This window comes from Sarcophilus harrisii, chromosome 3 (genome assembly GCF_902635505.1).
Source record: "Sarcophilus harrisii chromosome 3, mSarHar1.11, whole genome shotgun sequence".
NCBI lineage: Eukaryota > Metazoa > Chordata > Mammalia > Dasyuromorphia > Dasyuridae > Sarcophilus > Sarcophilus harrisii.
The window spans coordinates 29,433,316-29,450,910 of record NC_045428.1 but is presented as its reverse complement, the minus strand read 5'-3'; the positions used below and the strand labels follow the sequence as shown (position 1 = coordinate 29,450,910).

General features: G+C 37.5%; 1 protein-coding gene across 4 annotated transcripts in view; it reads left to right on the top strand.

Annotated features, from left to right (window-relative positions):
- PLD1 (phospholipase D1) overlaps nucleotides 1–17,595 on the top strand; it is a 262,525-nt gene that overhangs the window by 230,228 nt on the left and 14,702 nt on the right. For all 4 annotated transcript variants that reach the window (XM_031957665.1, XM_031957664.1, XM_031957663.1 and 1 more), the window contains 3 exons: nucleotides 1,123–1,236; nucleotides 5,413–5,462; nucleotides 6,334–6,468. In XM_031957665.1, coding sequence (XP_031813525.1) covers nucleotides 1,123–1,236; nucleotides 5,413–5,462; nucleotides 6,334–6,468 — 299 coding nt within the window. The remainder of the gene's footprint in view (nucleotides 1–1,122; nucleotides 1,237–5,412; nucleotides 5,463–6,333; nucleotides 6,469–17,595) is intronic.

Sequence of the window (17,595 nt, the reverse complement as noted above, 5' to 3'; positions counted from 1 at the left end):
GTATATGAAGGTAATGGCATATTGTTGTTTTATCAAAAATGATGAGCAAGCTGATTATAAAAAGGCCTGGAAAAGATATACCTGGACTGATGCTCAGTAAAACAAGCAGAACCAGAAATGCATTGTACACGGTAACAGCAAGAATGTGCCATGATCAACTATAATTCTCAGTGATTTGATGATCTAAAGCATCCCCGATAGTCTTTGGCTAAAAAATGCCATCTGTAGTCAGACAAGGAACTATGGAGATTGACTGTAAATCAACACATGCTATGTTCACTTCTTTTTTTTTTTTTCTTTGTTTTTTCCCCTCTTCCATGGTTTTTACCTTTTGTTCTGATTTTTTTCTCCCAACATGATTCATAAAGCAATGTATATTAAAAATCAAGTCAGCTCAGACAAAGAAAGATCTCACTTGAGTGGAATCATGCTTGGTTTGTAGAATTATAGCATTGGAAGTCACAGGACATGTTGTGAGAATAGAAGCAGCTTCCTCTATCTGTCTTCAACTCTAAGGTCTCATGTTAGGCTTCCAGAAGTTTGCAGTTGCCTTTCAAACACATCTCTTTTCAAGTCCTCTGGCCATCTGACATCCAGGCTCCTTCATTTGGCTTTGTAGCTCAACATTCTCTCAAGCTAGAGGAGTTAACATTTCTCATCAGCAGGGTGAAAGATGGCCTTCAGATCCTACCTGAGTGAATAGCTGTGACTATATGTATGTGTATTTGTCTCTATATGGATTTATTTATTATGCAATCCATATTAACATCTACATGTACATTTATATAAAGAGTTATCTGTATGGATATTTTTATATCTAGAGAGAGAAAAGGAGAGAAGAGAGAGATAAAGGAGGAAGGGAAGGAGAAAGGAAAAAAAGAAAGAGGAGGAGGAAGAGAAGGAGTTTAAAAAAAGAGAGAGAGGAAAAGTTATTAATATGGAATTAATGTGTATCTTGCTTCCAGCTCTAAGTGCTCTGCTATCCTAATATCCTGAAGTATGATAAAATTGGTTTTATGGGCTCTTCTCTGTACTCTCTGAAAACCATCTGACTTGCCTAAATGTTGTTTCAAAACAAATGCTTATTATGCTGTTGGGGTTTTTTGCATTTGACTTTTGCAGAGAGAGCCAGAGGTACCGAGTGTATGTGGTGATCCCTCTCCTGCCTGGATTTGAAGGAGACATTTCAACAGGAGGTGGAAATGCACTCCAGGCCATCATGCATTTCAACTACAGGTAGTCAAGTTCAAAAGAGTCTTTGCCATTTTGATCTCTTAACCAATGATGTGTGTATGGATAGAACAGAAAGAATTGTCTCTTCACAAGAATTCAGCCAAATTTTACTTTAAAATTTAAAAAAAAAAAAATAGAGAGAGCATTTATCCAGTGACTTAATGTATGTGAAACACTTTATAAATATATTTTTTGATGCTCACAACAATTCTAGAAAGTGGGTGCTATTATGATTCCCATTTTATAGTTGAGGAAACTGAGGGAAACAGAAGTTAAGCAATTTGTCTGGAGTTATACAGCTGGTCTGAGGTCAGATTTGAATTCAGATCTTTCTGACTCCAGGCCCTACCCCCTGTCTACTCTGCTATTTACAAGCCCTTATACTGAATATTTTCTTCCTTATTGGTCTTTTTTATCATCTTCTTAGATATGTTGCTATTGTGGACAAAATCCAATTGTGGCAATTATTGGAGTTACCTCTGGGTTCTTAGAGGCTGTGTCAGTGGATCATGCAACTTTAGATCTGTATTTCTATCTGCCAGTGTTCTCCATCAAGAGGTCTAGTGATGGTTCACATGTCTTTTAGGGCCAGAATTGCCCAAATTCAGTCATCTCATCTCCAGGTTGACTGCAACCTAGAGTTGCACCATGGAGAGTTCAAAACCATCTTCTAGCCATAGACGTCTTACAATCTATCTGTGGAAAAGGACCCTTGGACTAAATCACAGAAACTCTAATCACTACAGCCAGTGACAAGAACTATAGAAGGCTGGCTCCAACTGACCTGAATGCATGTGCTTAGTCCTGGGCATAGCAGGTACTGAAGAACTGAAAAGAGGACTCCCCACTGGATTTAATTCCTTTGATGCCTTTTAATGTACAAGATAGTGCTATGAAAGCTGCTAGAGAGTTAGTGAGTCTTCTATCATTTTATTCTGAAGATAGAAGAATTTTTTTTTAATAGTATTTGATTTTTCCAAATGCATATAAGGATAATTTTTAACATTCATTTTTGTAAAACTTTGTACTTCAAATTTTTCTTCCTCCCTTCTTTACCTTCCCTCTCCCCAAGGAAGCAAGCTATCTGATATAAGTTAAACATGTGCAATTCTTTTAAAAAACATTTCAGTATTTGTCATACTGTGCAGGAAAAAATCAAACCAAAAGGGGAAAAAACCACAAGAAATAAAAAACAGACCAAAAAAAAAAAAAAAGTAAAGAAAGAAAATACTATGCTTCGATCCATATTCAGTCTCTATAGTTCTCTCTCTTGATGCAGATGACATTTTCCATGAAATTAGAAGTTTGGCTTTTGAAGCACTGAAAATAGCAAGATTTCTTTTTTACCCTCTTATTGTTTAAAAAAAAAAAAAAAACTCTAATTGTGGGGTGAGGGGATGGTGCCTCTTGCTTCATTTGAGCTCTCCCTTCTGACTTGGAACCCCAAACCAAGAACTCACCCCTTCAGCAAGTGCCCACAGCCAGTAGCATCATCCCTGACCCAGTGTCTCGGCACACCCAGTGTGCTGGTTCCTTCTTGATGAGGGTCACGCCTCTGCAACACAATTGGACCTAGCATTCTTGATCAGCCAAGATTCCCTCAATCTGCCTGGGGTCAAACCTAGAATCCACAAACAATCTGGGAGGTGAGAGTTCCCACTGAGGCTCCAGCCAAATCCAACTACTCCAAGGGGTGCCCACTTGGCATTTCTTAGAGCTAGCCAGGAGATGGATACACTCCACAGGGGTTCATTTTAGCCCTGGATCTTTCTTCAGATCTTTCTGGGTTGTACCTGGAGGACCTCTATTCTGCCTCAAATCTTCTTGATTTTTCACCAGTCTGTGTTAGCTCAAATGTGCAAATAAATTCCATTTGGGAGGAAAATCTGGAAACCTTGAAACTTACCAACCTACTCCACCATCTTTCCAGAATCCTTCCCCCGCAATGTTTTCTTTAAAGTTATATATCATCAACTAATATATGGGCATAGTTATGGGCGTAGTTATTTTTTGTCTGCAGGTAAATGTGCACATAATGCAGCCTCTGAAGCTGAGATGCAACAAAGTAGGGAGTGAATCTCTGCTGCTGGTGCTAATTTTGACCTAATAATTTATACTAAAAAAAAAAAAAAAAAAAAAAAAAAAAAGGTGCTCCACAGGCCAGCACCACACCATAACCATTGGTTATGGCCATTGGTTATGGCGAATGGAGATGTTTTTGTCTCCTTTGTCATTCTCAGCATCTAACAAGGTCTTGAGCACATAGTAGTCACTTTATAAATGTTTATCAATTGATTGATTAATTCTGCATTGGTGGAACAACCAGAAATCTCACATATTAACAAAATCACAACTTTGAGCCAAGAAAAAGCAAAAAGGAAGGAATATTCTTTGGGGTAGTTGAAAATTACTTATTTGTAGAAATCAGGTTTCCAGTTGCAATGATGGAAATGTAAATCTGAAATTCCTTCTTGCTCATCTAGCTAGGCATCCAGAAGCAGAATGTAGCCTTAGGCAGAGACTGAACAGTGGAAAAAGCAGATGAACATTTTCTTGTCATTTCCCAAAAATTTCTGAAATTTTCTTATTTCTAAGCTTTGATCTCAGGAGGAAATGATTCAGCCTTCAGGCTTAACCTGTCAACTAAGTGACCTGATGGCAATTTTCCATTTCTATGCTTCTCTCTGCCCACTCAGAGCCTGATCGCTCACAGAGGTATCTTAAGATTGTTTTCCTTGTCAGAACTTGCTTTAGTTTCTTCTATTGCAAATCAAATGACATTTCTGAGGTTGATGTCATTCCTTGTGGATTCTTGATTTTTGACGCTTTCTACTTTGCACCTGCTGAAGTTTTGGAGAAAGATGTCATGTTTTCCTTTAAATGGATTCTGCTTAGCCACAGTAGATAAGGAACTACTGAAATTTCCCTTAGTCTTCATTATTATTTTGGAGGTTTCCATATAGCAGTGTCAAAATATTTCCATTTCAGGAGCTTTTTATTATGACAAAAGCATTACTATCACATAAAATTAGGTCATTTCTATATGATTTACCATTTTCAGATATTTTCAGGGAGACCATAAATCTCATTTCTTTTCTACAGATTTTTTTTAAATGGGTTTCAACACAATTGAAATGGACATGATTAGTGTTTAGGAAAGAATCCAAACCAAATCCTTGTATCTGTTAAAATTTGTTTATATATACTTCATTATCCAATATAATATCAGCACAGTCTAGACATAACTGTATTTTTAAGTGTTTTAATTATATTTATAGAGCAAGCAGATGGAGCATAGAATCCTTGCTTTGGTCAATGCAGTTAATTCATGATTTTTTTCCCCATGGGATAATTAAAGTTGAGCATGGTAATTAGAACCTAGTACTCTACTGATCTAAATAAAATAGAACATGGCACTCCTAAAATCTCTATATCCTCTAAATGCTCTCTTGCCTATAGGTACCTAAAATCTCTTCTTCGGTGTCTAATTCTTTTTAACTCTCCCTCTCCCCTCCAATTTTTCCATTATATGGAATGAAGATAAATGTATGGAGATATAGCTGGTCTTTGGAAAGTTCTACCACTATCTTGTATGATTCAGGAGAGTATATGGTATATTCAATGAGGATTGAATCTAGGCAACCTAAGTTGGCAATGTCTTGGAAAACAAAACCACCAATGAAGGGGCAGCGTGTTTTTAACCCTTCTAGCTAGTTTGATTTGTATTCTATAGGCAGAGCCTAAAATACTCTTTCTAAATTGTTGACTCTTCATGTTTGTCTAGAAAACTAGTTTCCTGTGAAGCAATAAGTTTCATGATTGAGGAAGTTGACTATATTTTGGTTATTTTATTTCCCCTAAATCCCCAGAAGGAAAAGGTCCATTTGTAACTTCAAATTTCTAAATTCAAACACCAGCTTCATAGCTTTCTTATATGCATACTTGCTTTACAGAAACAACATTTACCATGGGTAAACCTAGAGTTTCATTCAAGTGTTTGAGCATTTTAATTTAATGATTCACAAGCGAAACTTGTTATCTTTAAAGCACCAAAATGTTTTTATCAGACTCCTGTTAGTGTTTAATGTTATAAAGAATTAGTTTCTACCATTCCTACCAAAATGACATTGGGTGACTTTAAAAAGCTGATGATTGTTCTTGTATCTTCAATATTTCCAGAACTATGTGCAGGGGAGAAAATTCCATCATTGGACAATTAAAAGCTGAAAGTAAGTGATTTGTTTCTTATTTTTGATCACAAGAGAAGAAGATAGTGATAGGCTCATGACAAATGGTGTCCTAGATTGGGAGGAAGGAAAGTGCTTTCATTTGTCCCACTCTCCTTGTTTCTGTAGTTGAAGAAGCTGAAACTCAGAGAGATAAATTTACATGGTAGTGAAGTATCAGATCCAGCAAGTCCTCTGATTCCAGATGAATCCAGTGCTATGCCAACTGCATCCGGCTGATAGGAAACACGGTCACCAAAATGAAGGAAGGAGAGATGTTGGAAATGGGAGAACCAATAACAATTTTATTAGGAGCAGTCATGTTGCCTCTGTTATCTATTTATAGAGAGTTGCTCTTGAGCCAGTTAAGCTAGATCCCATTAGGGCAAATTATGAAGCCCCTGGAGTGGTGGAATATATTTAAATTTTCCTTATTCAAAGTTGCAATCATATAAGATATGGTCATTGGTTCTAACCTAATAGAAAGACTTAGTGCTAATTTAAATTATGTGACCACTTCAAAGAATTTATTATTCAAAATAATTGGGATTATAGCTAACATTTATTAAATGCCTATTGTGTGCCAAGAACTGTGCTAAGCACTTTGCAAATATTATCTTGCTTAATCCTCAAAATAACTCTGCAAGGTAGGTGCTTATTTATTCCCATTTTACAACTGAGGATCCTAAGGCTAGCAGAGTTAGAGACAGTCACCTTCTAAAATGATGGGGTTGGATTATAATCTGTTATCAATATTATTTGATAGGTTCAGTTGGCAAGATTTATGCCTTTTACTTTTACTGTTATACTTTTAAATAAAGCAAACTGATACACCTGGCATATTAATAAGAATTTACTAATACCATCTTTACAGTTGGCAATCAATGGATAAATTACATATCATTCTGTGGACTTCGAACGCATGCAGAACTGGAAGGAAACCTTGTCACGGAGCTCATTTATGTTCACAGCAAGTTGCTTATAGCAGATGATAACACTGTCATTATTGGTGAGTCAAATGATATCTGGATTATTCATGCTGGTGATTTCTGGAATAATTGTGACTGTTCCACAGGAAGGTGCCATTTTTATGTGGAAACTCCCTCTACTCACACAGATTGCAACCTATGACTATTTTAGTCTATAATTCCTGAAGATATTTGCATTGTTTGAGTTTGGAAATATCCCCTTATGCCCCTCTTCTTTAGTGTTCTTATTTTACATGAGAGTAAATTTTACAGTGAGAGTAAATTAAGAGAGCTAAGGTCCTTCCTATCTCTAAGTCTCCAAATGACTCGATCTCTTTATTTATATATGTTAAAGCAGGGGTTCTTTTCATGTTGGTTAGACTACAGGGCCTCTGAGCTCTTTTCCAACTCTCAAATTCAGTGACTGAAAATCTCAAGTACATGATGTAAGTTAGATCCTAGGAAGTGTTAGGGAAGCATATGGTATCATAAGCAAGAAAATAATGATTTACACACATCAGTGCCAAATTAGCAATCCCATAAATAGTTGCACAAATTCAAGATAGAGAAATATTTATTTGATATTTTGCTCAAGGTCTTATCTTCTGGATGTAACCCAGATATACACTTAGTGTCATGAAGCAACTCTGTGTAATTGAAAAAATTAGGATGACATATCTAATTGGAAGAATCGGATGACTTCAGGGATCACGTCTGACTGACTTTTATGATCTCAGATGAAATGTCCTCAGATTTTCCCTGGTAAAGCAAATTGAAATGATGGGATAATTCAGTAAAGGAAATATATAATGCAATCCCCAGATGTTTATCATTGGCTGGAATTGGGATCTGCCATTTGGTTACCCTAGTCTAGATGATACCAATTTGCCTTGATATAAGCTGTCTGTGCTCTATCTACAGAAAAAAATCTACATTTTCCTAATTCTGAATTTTTGTTTTTTCTGCTGTATTCCACTAGCACTTTAGAATTCTCTATGAAAATATAGAGAAGAAGAATGAGTTGTTATTAATTTTCCCAATTTTTTGTTTTTGTTTTGTATTGATTCACTTTATGATCACAGTCTGTCCTATCACTGAGTTCTACTAATTTCTTTTAAGTTAAACTCAGGCTTCTTAACTAAATTTGAAAGACATAAAAAATTAAATGTTCTAAGATATGTTGGGTTTGTACAACTTCTCTGCTGGAGTTCTTTGTAGAACCTCAAAAGACCTTTCCTTATCTCATCCAATCTGTCGTTCATTGTCCATGAGAAAGACCCTCTCCTCTAAGATATCAAAGGAAAAAGTCAAAATCTTCTGCACTCACTGAGTTCATGAGGCCTTTCCAATCTAGATGGAGGCAGAAGTAGGGAGAAAAGATAAAGAATGGGATTCTTCTCCAGTCATTTTTTTCCTCAGGGCTTTAGCTATAAAATAATTTCCTTTCCACTGTCACTCAACTCTTTAGTTCCAACTATCTCAGTGGCTTGATTCAAGCCCCAAAAGGCATGACCAAGTCCCTCAACCAATCCAAACAAGCTTTCTATGGAGTTTCTAGGCTCAGAGTCACTAAGCAGTCCAGATATGTTCTCATTTGATAAATATACCAAAATATAACTTCAGAAGGAAGAGGAAGAGGAGGACAAGATAAATAGAAGGAAGATAACTAACAAGGATTAGGCCTTATATTTCCAACCTAGAACCAGGCTTGGCACATAGTAGGTGCTTAAGAAATGTTTGGCATTTGCTTCATAGGGGAATGTAACAAGTAGCTTTAGAAATTGTCCCACTTTTTTCTCTGTGTCTTCGATGCCTAGTAATGTGCCTGACACATAGTAGGTGTTTATCAGATTCTTTGAGAGTATAAAAATGCAGCTCCAGGAGCTTAATAACCTTCTCTCTGGCTACACAAGAAACTTGCTTTTCACTTCCCTCAAGGACACTCTTTGCTAACTAGTCAAAAGCCTGAGTCCTGGATTTATTTTTAGATTAAACTTGGCAGTGATAGCAGGGAGGGCAAGACAGTTACTGCTGGCAAAACTGAAAAGGAAAAAAAAATTGGCCAAAAGAAAAGTCTCTAATTCTGTTGAGCTCTACCTAAGACCTAAAATGACAGTTCTGGATATTTATCATTTAAAGGTCATTTTGTCTCTCCATTTGCTTGCTTTTACATAATATCCCAATGTCAAATAGATTTCAACCTCAGAGTCCAAATTAAAAGAGATTAGAGGAGGAGCATTTGAAAAAGTTGGGCTCTGAATCCCCAAAGGCCAAATTGCATTTGCATTAGTCAGAATTGATAAGTTTTGCAAAACAACTTTTCATTCAAGACAAGGAAAAACTGGTTCTTAGAGTCTCTACAGGCCATTATTTATCAGTACTTAAAGGTTTGGCTTCCTTTTTTTGCTTTCCTCCCTAAGAACAGCATGACTCATAGCAATTATTTCCTTTCTCAGAAAAAAACTGGAGGTGTTTTGTTCTTTTTCATCTTAATAGAAGGCCTGGCTCTAAGTAAGTGGACACACTGCTGGGGAGCTGAGTTAGTCTGTTGGTCTCCTTTGGAAGAAAAGAATACAAAGCAGCTTTTTCAGATGCCCTCTTTCACATAGCTACAGATAAGTCGTATCTGGACAGGGAATTAAGAGGCATCTTCAAAAGTTTTCCAGACTCTGGGGAAGTATTTAAGGACCTTTTCTGAAAGAAGTCAAAGACACTTGTAGCTAAATTCTCCAGCATTCAGACTTTTCAGTTATGTCCAATTTTTTGTGGTCCCTTTTTTGAAGTTTTCTTGGCAAAGATAATGGACTGGTTTGCCATTTCTTTCTCCAGCTCATTTTATAGATGAAGAAACTGAAGCAAATAGGGTTATGTGACTTGCCCAAGATCACACAACTAATAAATGTCTGGGGTTGGATTTGAACTCAGGAAGATGAGTCTGGCACCGTGCACTATGGAACCCCCCGTAGCTGTCCTTTACAAACCTTGACAAGCTATATTTATGCTAGCTATTACTCTACTCATACCACACTTCGTACAGTCAACAATTATTGGACAGAATTTATCTCTAGCTTGTTGCTATTACAGATGATATCACTGTGCACATTTATGTACCACTGAGTTATTTCTTGTTTTCATTAGCCCCATTGGGCTAAAACTCCAAAGAGGATCTTTGAACCAAAGAAAATAAACAATTTAGTAAAAATGTTCTTGCTTAATTCCAAATTAAAATTGAATCAATGACATTAGCAATAGTGGATATTTCTATATCACTTTTAAGTTTTACAAAGTGTTCCTATTTGAGCCTCACAATAACACCATAAGGGAGATGTTTTTGTTGTCCCCGCTGAAGATCAAAGAGATTTAGGAGATAACTCCTGGTGACCTAGTTAGTTAGCATCTAAATCAAGATTCAAATCTAGATTTTCCTGATTCTATACCCAGCTCATTATCCACTGTGCAAACATGGTCATTGGATCTTTCCAAACCTCACTTTCCCCATTTGTAAAATGGAAAAAGCAGTACCTACCTCACAAGATAATTGTGGTGATAAAAAGGGATACTTTCATATACAAATCATTTTGCCAATCTTAGAGTGCCAAAGACTTGTCAATTATTACAGAAATTCAGTGACTGGTCCATGATCACATAGGTTGCCATTTACCATACCAGGATTTAAATCCAGACCCTCTGACACTTTTTTTTTTCCTTCACTTCACCAACATCTTGACTTGGAGACTGTATCATTAATCATGTTATATAAACCAAGTAAATGAGTTATTAGGTGGAGGTTGCAAAGAGGAAACTTTGTTTTGATATTAGGAAAATCTTCTAAACAAAGACAGTTGTCCAAGAGCAGAATGAATGGGCTTAGGAGGTAGTGGTCCTTCCTTATACTAGAGGTCAGAGATCTGAAGAACCTGTTAGGATGTGTATTGTTAGATACACACATCTATGTATGTACATATTTGTAATATATGTACATGTGCTCATACATGTATGTACATACATATATTCACATGCATATTTGAATATGTGTATGTATATATATATTTGGTGTGTGAGAGGCAAAGCTAGAGAGAAAGCAACTTCAAATTTATAAGATACTTTGCATTTGTGTTATTTCACTTGATTATTGTTCACACAGGGCTAGCTAAGGTCCCTTTTGCCTCTGATATTCCATGATTTTCCTATAAAATAGATGAGGCCTCCAGAATCTAATATACCCCATTAACAAAGAAGCCCAGTTAACATTTGGATGGCATTTCTACACGTCAATACCTTATTTTAATTTTGAACAGACCTAATCCAACCCAGCACCTCCTAATGGTTTGGCATTTGTCAACTTCACTGAAAATTTGTGACACTATATTTCTTCCCATTTCATCTAACTCAATGAATATGTATTAAGTGCCTCCTGCCCTATGGGTAAGGCACATTTCTCCAATAATGTAACTTTCCCATTGGCTTGCATCAATCAGGAGTGAATGGTGCCGTTCCATAGTCCCATGGGAATTATCTAAAGAGTGTTGAGGTCAAGGAGAGAGGCCATGATCATAAGGCTATAGAGCTAGAACAGAAGCTAAAGGTCATTTGGTTCAACACCTTCATTTTATAGAAGAGGAACTAGGGCCCCAAGGGGTTTTAAACCACCTCTTCATAAGATGGTAACTGTCAGAGTCAGGATTTCAAGCCAAATTGTTTGAATTCAAATTCTCTTGCCACCCTATCACCTGCTGTCCTTAGTCCTTAGTCCTTAGTCCCGTCTTCAAGGACATTATGGATTCCTTTGGCTCGCCATCAAAGCTAACCAGTTGTATAATGGTAAAATACATCTCCAGTCCCAAACAATGGATTTATCAATGGACTTATGGAACCCAACTCAATGGTACGTTGTGAGTAATTTATGGCACTGAGGCAGAACTTGTTCCATGATCAAACTGTAGATCTCAACTTGCATGTGGTCTTTTTTTGTTATAGCATTTGTTCACTCACTTAATGAGGCACCTATGAGACACAGTAGATAGAACGAGGGACCCTGAGTCAGGAAGTTAGTTGTTGAATCATTTTTCAGTAGTGACCTACTCTTCATGACACCATTTGGGTTTTTTTGTTTGGTTGTTTGGTTTGGTTTGGTTTTTTGCAGAGTAGTCTCCAGCTCATTTTACAAATGAAGAAACTGAGGAAAACAGGATTAAATGATTTGCCCAGGGTCCTACAGAAAATAAGTGTCTGAGGCCAGATTTGAACTCAGAGAGATGAATTTTTCTGACTCTATGCTAGTACCTTTTCTGCTATGACACTTAGCTTTCCCAGAATAAGGAAAACCTGAGTTCAAATCCAGCCTTAGATAATTTACTAGTTATGTGACCCTGAGCAAGGCACTAAACTAATCTCCATCTGCCTCATCTTCTTTATCTATAAAATGGGAATAATATTAACACCTCCCTCTCAGTTTATTATGAAGCTGAGATAAAATTTGTAAAGTGTTGTGCCAACTTCAAAATATCATATAAATTCTAATTGTTATTATTATTCTTTCATCCATCAAGCACTTATTGAAGATAACTGTTGATAAGCTCTAAGAATACAGAGAGAAAAATGAGACATTCTCAGCCCTCATTGACCTTACATTCTATTAGAGGGATGCCTCTAGACATAGCATCCAGAATAAAGAGGTCACTGGATTGGAAACTTAGATGGGAGAAAATACTTAAAGGCCATCCGGCCCAATCCTCTTGTTTCTTACCTCTTGTCAACAGAGATTAAGAATTTTGTTAGCAAATGGGAATTGAATCCAGAGCCTCTGCCTTCCAAGCCACTGCTCACTTTATTGTACTACACTGTCTTAGAAAATCAAGATTTTCTATGTTAGAAAGGTGGAGAAACAACAGAAGAAAATTTCTCATGACTAGTAAAGATTAGTGGAAAGAACTTAAAATTATTCATTCTAGAACAGAGAACTTTGAAGGAGCATTATAATTTCCCTCCCATATGTCAAGAGTATTAGCCATGTTCTATTTGACCTCAGAGAGAAGAATCATAGCCAATGAGTAGAAATATAGGTCCATATTTTAACCCAATGTGTAAATCCTTATTTTACAAATGGAAAAAGTAAGTCACGGAGAACTTAAGTGTCTGGTTCAGTGTCATACAAGTAGTGTCTTGAAACCATGTCTAATACCTTACTATACACTAAGCCATACACAAAGGAAAATGTAAGCTTGATTTCCTTTTTTATTTTATGTTTTATTATTTTTAATAAGAACTTTTTCTTTTCAAAATGCATGCAAAGATAGTTTTCAACATTCACCTTTTCAAAACCTTGTGTTCCAAATTTTTCTCCTTCCCTTTACCTCTCTCCACTAAATAGCAAGTAATCTAATGTAGGTTAAACTTGTGCAGCTCTTCTAAACATATTTCCACATTTATCATGCTGTACAAGAAAATTGATTTAATTTTTTAAAAAATAGCTTCCTAACAATTTGAGTACAGTAGTGTGCATGTGACACAGTTCTTCTCAAAAAGAGATATGTTCTTCCTTCCTGAAAGTCTTCAAAAAAAATGCTGGATGACCATTTTTTGAACATGCTGTAGCAGGGATTCTTATTCCAGGGTGGTCTAGTTGAGACATCCACTGGGGACCCCTTCTATCTCCAAAATTCAGTGCTTCAGTATGTCCCCATGACATGTGCCCATTTTGGCCTCTTATCGAGCCTCTCTATCTTCCTGAAGGTCTGCATTAGAGTATTATGTCATACTGAACTATAATAGTGATGACAAATGATCACATAATTATGAGTTCACTATTTCCTTTTGCTAATATGCATGTGTCACATGAGAGAAACTGCAGCAGGGGGAGGTTTTGAGGTATTCAGAATCACAAAGTCATTGAGAGAATCAGGACTAACTGTGAGCTTCCTGCAGTGTGGCCTCCTGACATGGATGGAGGGACATGCTTTAGCTTGCTAGGAGCATAGCCAAGAAAAATAAACATGATGCTGTTCTTTCTCCCAGGAAGACGAGAATTTGATTTTCTTGGAATCACTGTACTAAATCTGAAAACTGAATTAACTTAATTATGTTTTGGAAAACTAACAGAACACCTCCACATTCATTCTAATTCCAAATTTTCACTATTCTAATAATTCAAGGGGAAGAAAGGTTGAGCCAAGGTCATAAGCTTTGCATCAAATTTGACAAAATGTATTCTGAGAAATTCCTGACAGTAGATAGGATTTGGAGCTTTAAAAGTACTTGAAGGATATTGAGTCAAGAGAAATCTTACCTTGGAGTCCATTGATGTCCACGGTATCAATAGATTTCAGAATGTCTGATAGAAAAAAATAAAGTATTTTTATTTTTTATTTTTACTAAAACTTCTAATTAGAATTTGACTATTCTTTCAGTAATTTAAAATTATATTATTAATGATCCCTTAGTTTTAACTGTACTATGAAAGGAGTCCATGACACAAAGAAAGGTTAAGAAGTACTAATCTAGTCCAACTGCCTCATTTTCTAACTTTTGAGGGAACTGAAGCCCAGGGCAAAGGAAATGACTTCTTCAAGTTGGTATTTGAAACCAGGTCATTTGGTTTCAAATCCATTGCTATTTCTATTATGCCCCTAACTGACTCTGGGTTGTCCTTTCTGTAGATAACAAATCACAGGAAATAAATTCCGGTCCTAGAACTTAGAATTTAGTTTCTGAGCACACTACTGATTGTAGCTATTATTTAACACATAAAGAGAAAAGTATTTGTGATTAAAGCCATGAGGTTCTAATCACAGATTTAATGCTAGAAGGTCAAGAACCCTCCCCCCCCCCATTTTGAAAGTGAACAAATTGAGGTACAGACAAATGTAAGTGACTTAAAAACCACTCAACCAGTAAGTTTTTGAGGCAAGATTGGATCCTGGGTCTTTCTGATTTTTTATATTCTCCTCCTAGTATATAACAGACCCAAGTGAACACCCAGAATTCACCTCAGAAACAAATGTTGGAACAGAGATAGAAAAAGAATAGGAAAATGTGCCAAATCTATAAGAAGAACCATTTCCCAGCTGATAATTGGTCGAGTGATATGAACAAGGCAGTTTTCAGAGGAAGTAATCAAAGTCATCAATAATGATATGAAAATTGTTCTAAATCAGAGGTAGAACATGCTCTTTAGAACATAAGGACAAAGTTATTGGGAAATGGTACTTGAGAGTATGGAGGATAATAATTGGGCTGACGCCCAATTTGATATTATCCCATATTCCTCCCTTGAGTTTGGTTTTTTGGTTTTTAGCTTGAGTTTATGTATATCAGAAATTAACTTTTCCGAAACCCTCTGCCCAGAAATAAAACATCATGTCCATTATGTTGCAAGTTCTCCTCTCTGAGGTATTCACAGTGCCTAGAACATAGCAGATGCTTAATGAATGCTTGCTGATTGATTGCACAATACTGTTCAAAGAGGTATCAAGAAGGATAATTAGGTCACAGATTTAGAACAGGAAGGTCATTTAGGTCAACCCTCTCACGTGACAGACGAAATCACTAGGTCCCAGTGAACTACCCAAAGCCACACCATTGCTAAATATCAGAGGAATGATTTGAACTCAGGTCCTCTCACTTCAAAGTCAGTCCCACTTTTCTAGCATCATTACTACCTCTATTACTACCATTATTTTGCCAATCAGCTCTTCTTTTGGGAGGAGAGCTCCTCTTCCTCAGAGGTCCTTCAGCCCCACCATAGCCTGGTTTAGTGATCCCAGCTGTCACCACATTTCCCTTGTTGCTTTATTGAAGGAGCCTGCCACCCCCCTGGTAATAAGAAATCTGGGTTCTAGGGTGACACATGGCTGACAGGCTGCTGACTCACAGCCTGCTGTGGCTGTATTCATTAAAGCCCAAGAGACTGTTGAATGACATCTACTTCTGAATTTATTTCCAAAAGTCCTTGCTTTACTCCATAACCATAAGTCTCTTCTGTTGTCATCTCTTACATCATTTAAATGGACCCCAAGCTCAGACTCCCATCTAGGGTAACCCAAGAAGCAGATTGAGAGATGGCAGAAAACAATGGCAGACTGGATCTCCCTTGGGGCCTCTTTGGGTGATCCAAGGAGCGACAGGATAATTTTTGCCTTTTGCATCCTGAAGAATCTTTGCTTCAAACCCCAGCTGGAGCTAGAGGCCCACAGCATCTCCCCCAGACATGATGTCTGCTGTAACCACAGGTATTCGCTGTTGCTAGGATGAATTTTGGAATGCAAGAGGTTTCATTTGTCCCAAACCATTTCAAGTGTTTGTTGGTGATAAATGCCATTATTGCCTGATGATGACTTGATCTGGTAGAGAATGTTTTGGATTAAGCAGGTGTGCCTAGGAGGAAGAAGCCCGACACACAGAGAAAATTACTTCCTCCTTTTCAGACAGTCTTTCTCGAGAGCTCTTCAAACAGAAAAGTCTTTGGCTACTGCGATGGTCAGAAAGAATGGCATAAAGGAGATTGTATGGCTGACGCAGGAGGCTTTGAAAAGCAGCCCATATTTCCTTCTCCCCAAAGCAAATATTTTTCAGGGTTTTTCAGTTCTTCTGATTGCTTCAGAAAAAGCTGTGCTTAGCTGATGGTCTCACTAACATTTCTTTTTTATTACTTCTGAGTAATAAAAAAAATTCTTCTGAGATTCTGATTGTCTCTAGTCCAGAGGTTTTAATAGTTTTCTTTCTGTTTTTGCTTAAAACACACACTTTCAATCTCTCACTCGAGTCTTTTCTCTCGTCTCTCCCTCTCTCTCCTCTCTCCCTCTCTCCTTCTCTTTCCCCTCTCTTCCCTCAAATTATTTCTTCCTTCTTACTCTTCTCTCTTCTCTCCCATTCCTTCCTCCCTCCCCCTCTCTCCCTCTCTCTCTCTCTCTCTCTCTCTCTCTCTGTTCTCTCTCTATTCCTCCCTCTTTTTCCTTCCTTCCCTCCCCCCTCCTATCTCTCTCCTTCTCTTCTTCCCCTTTTTTCTCCCTCTTTCCTCTCTCCTCCTCTTCTTTCTCTCTTCTCTGTCCCTTTCCCTCTCCTGCTTCTCCTCCATTCTCCCTCTCCCTTCTCTCCCTTCCCCTCTTCTTCTCCCTCTCTCTTTTTCTCTCTCCTTTCTCTTATTCCTCTTTTTCTTCTTCCCCCTTCTTTCTGTCTCTTTGACTTTTTCTCCCTTCTCTGTCTTTATTTGTCTCTCTGTCTCTATCTCTGGTTCTGTCTCTGTGGCTGTCTCTCTCTCTTTCTCCTCTATCTCCCCTTTCTCCTTTCCTCTCCCCCCAAACCAAACAGGCAGCATAGAGTCATAGAGAAAGAGCCACTCTAAAAGCCAGGAGAACCTGGGTTTCAAATCCTGCCTCTGACACCTTCTAACTGTGTGACTTTCAGCAAGTTATTTAACATCTTGGTGTTCACTGCAACTGTGACTTTTAGTTGCAGAGAAGATCCTGACTTTCGTTGGTAGGACTTTGCTCACATGGGAGTCCTCTCTTCCTGTGAAATCAAAAGTCCAATCCCTAACCTTTAACAAGAAACTATCAGGGGGTAGCTAAATAGCACAGTGGAGAGAGCACCAACCCTGAAATCAGGAGGAACTGAGTTCAAATCTGGTCTCAGACACTTAACACTTCCTGGCTGTGTGACTCTGGGAAAGTCACTTAACCCCAATTGCCTCAGCAAAAAATAACAACAACAAAGAGAATATCAGTATTTAAAAGAACCATCAGAGTATCAGCTATAAGGGACCTTAAATCATGTTGCTCAATGCCTTCATTTAGCAGGTAAGAAAACTGAGGCCCCAAGAATCAAGAGTCCCAGAACTGGTATATAGAATCAAGAATATATTCTGACTATTGATTGTTTGTGGTTTAGAAAAATGAGCATTGTCTCTGGGGTCTGGAAACAGAATGGGCTCACATCCCTCCTCTGCTATGAGCTCCCTTTGAGAATTTGGCAAGTCTCTTCACTCTCCTCATCCTCAGTCTCCTCATCTATGAGATTCTGAGGGCATTGATCCCAATGACTTCCAAGATCCATTAAAACTTTACTCTATATTTCTAGAACACTAGAATTCTCCCTTAAGAAACTAAGGGCTTAGATGAAAAATAATGACAGAATGAGAATGAATCACTTTTCTGGGTGATTTCAGGTGATGG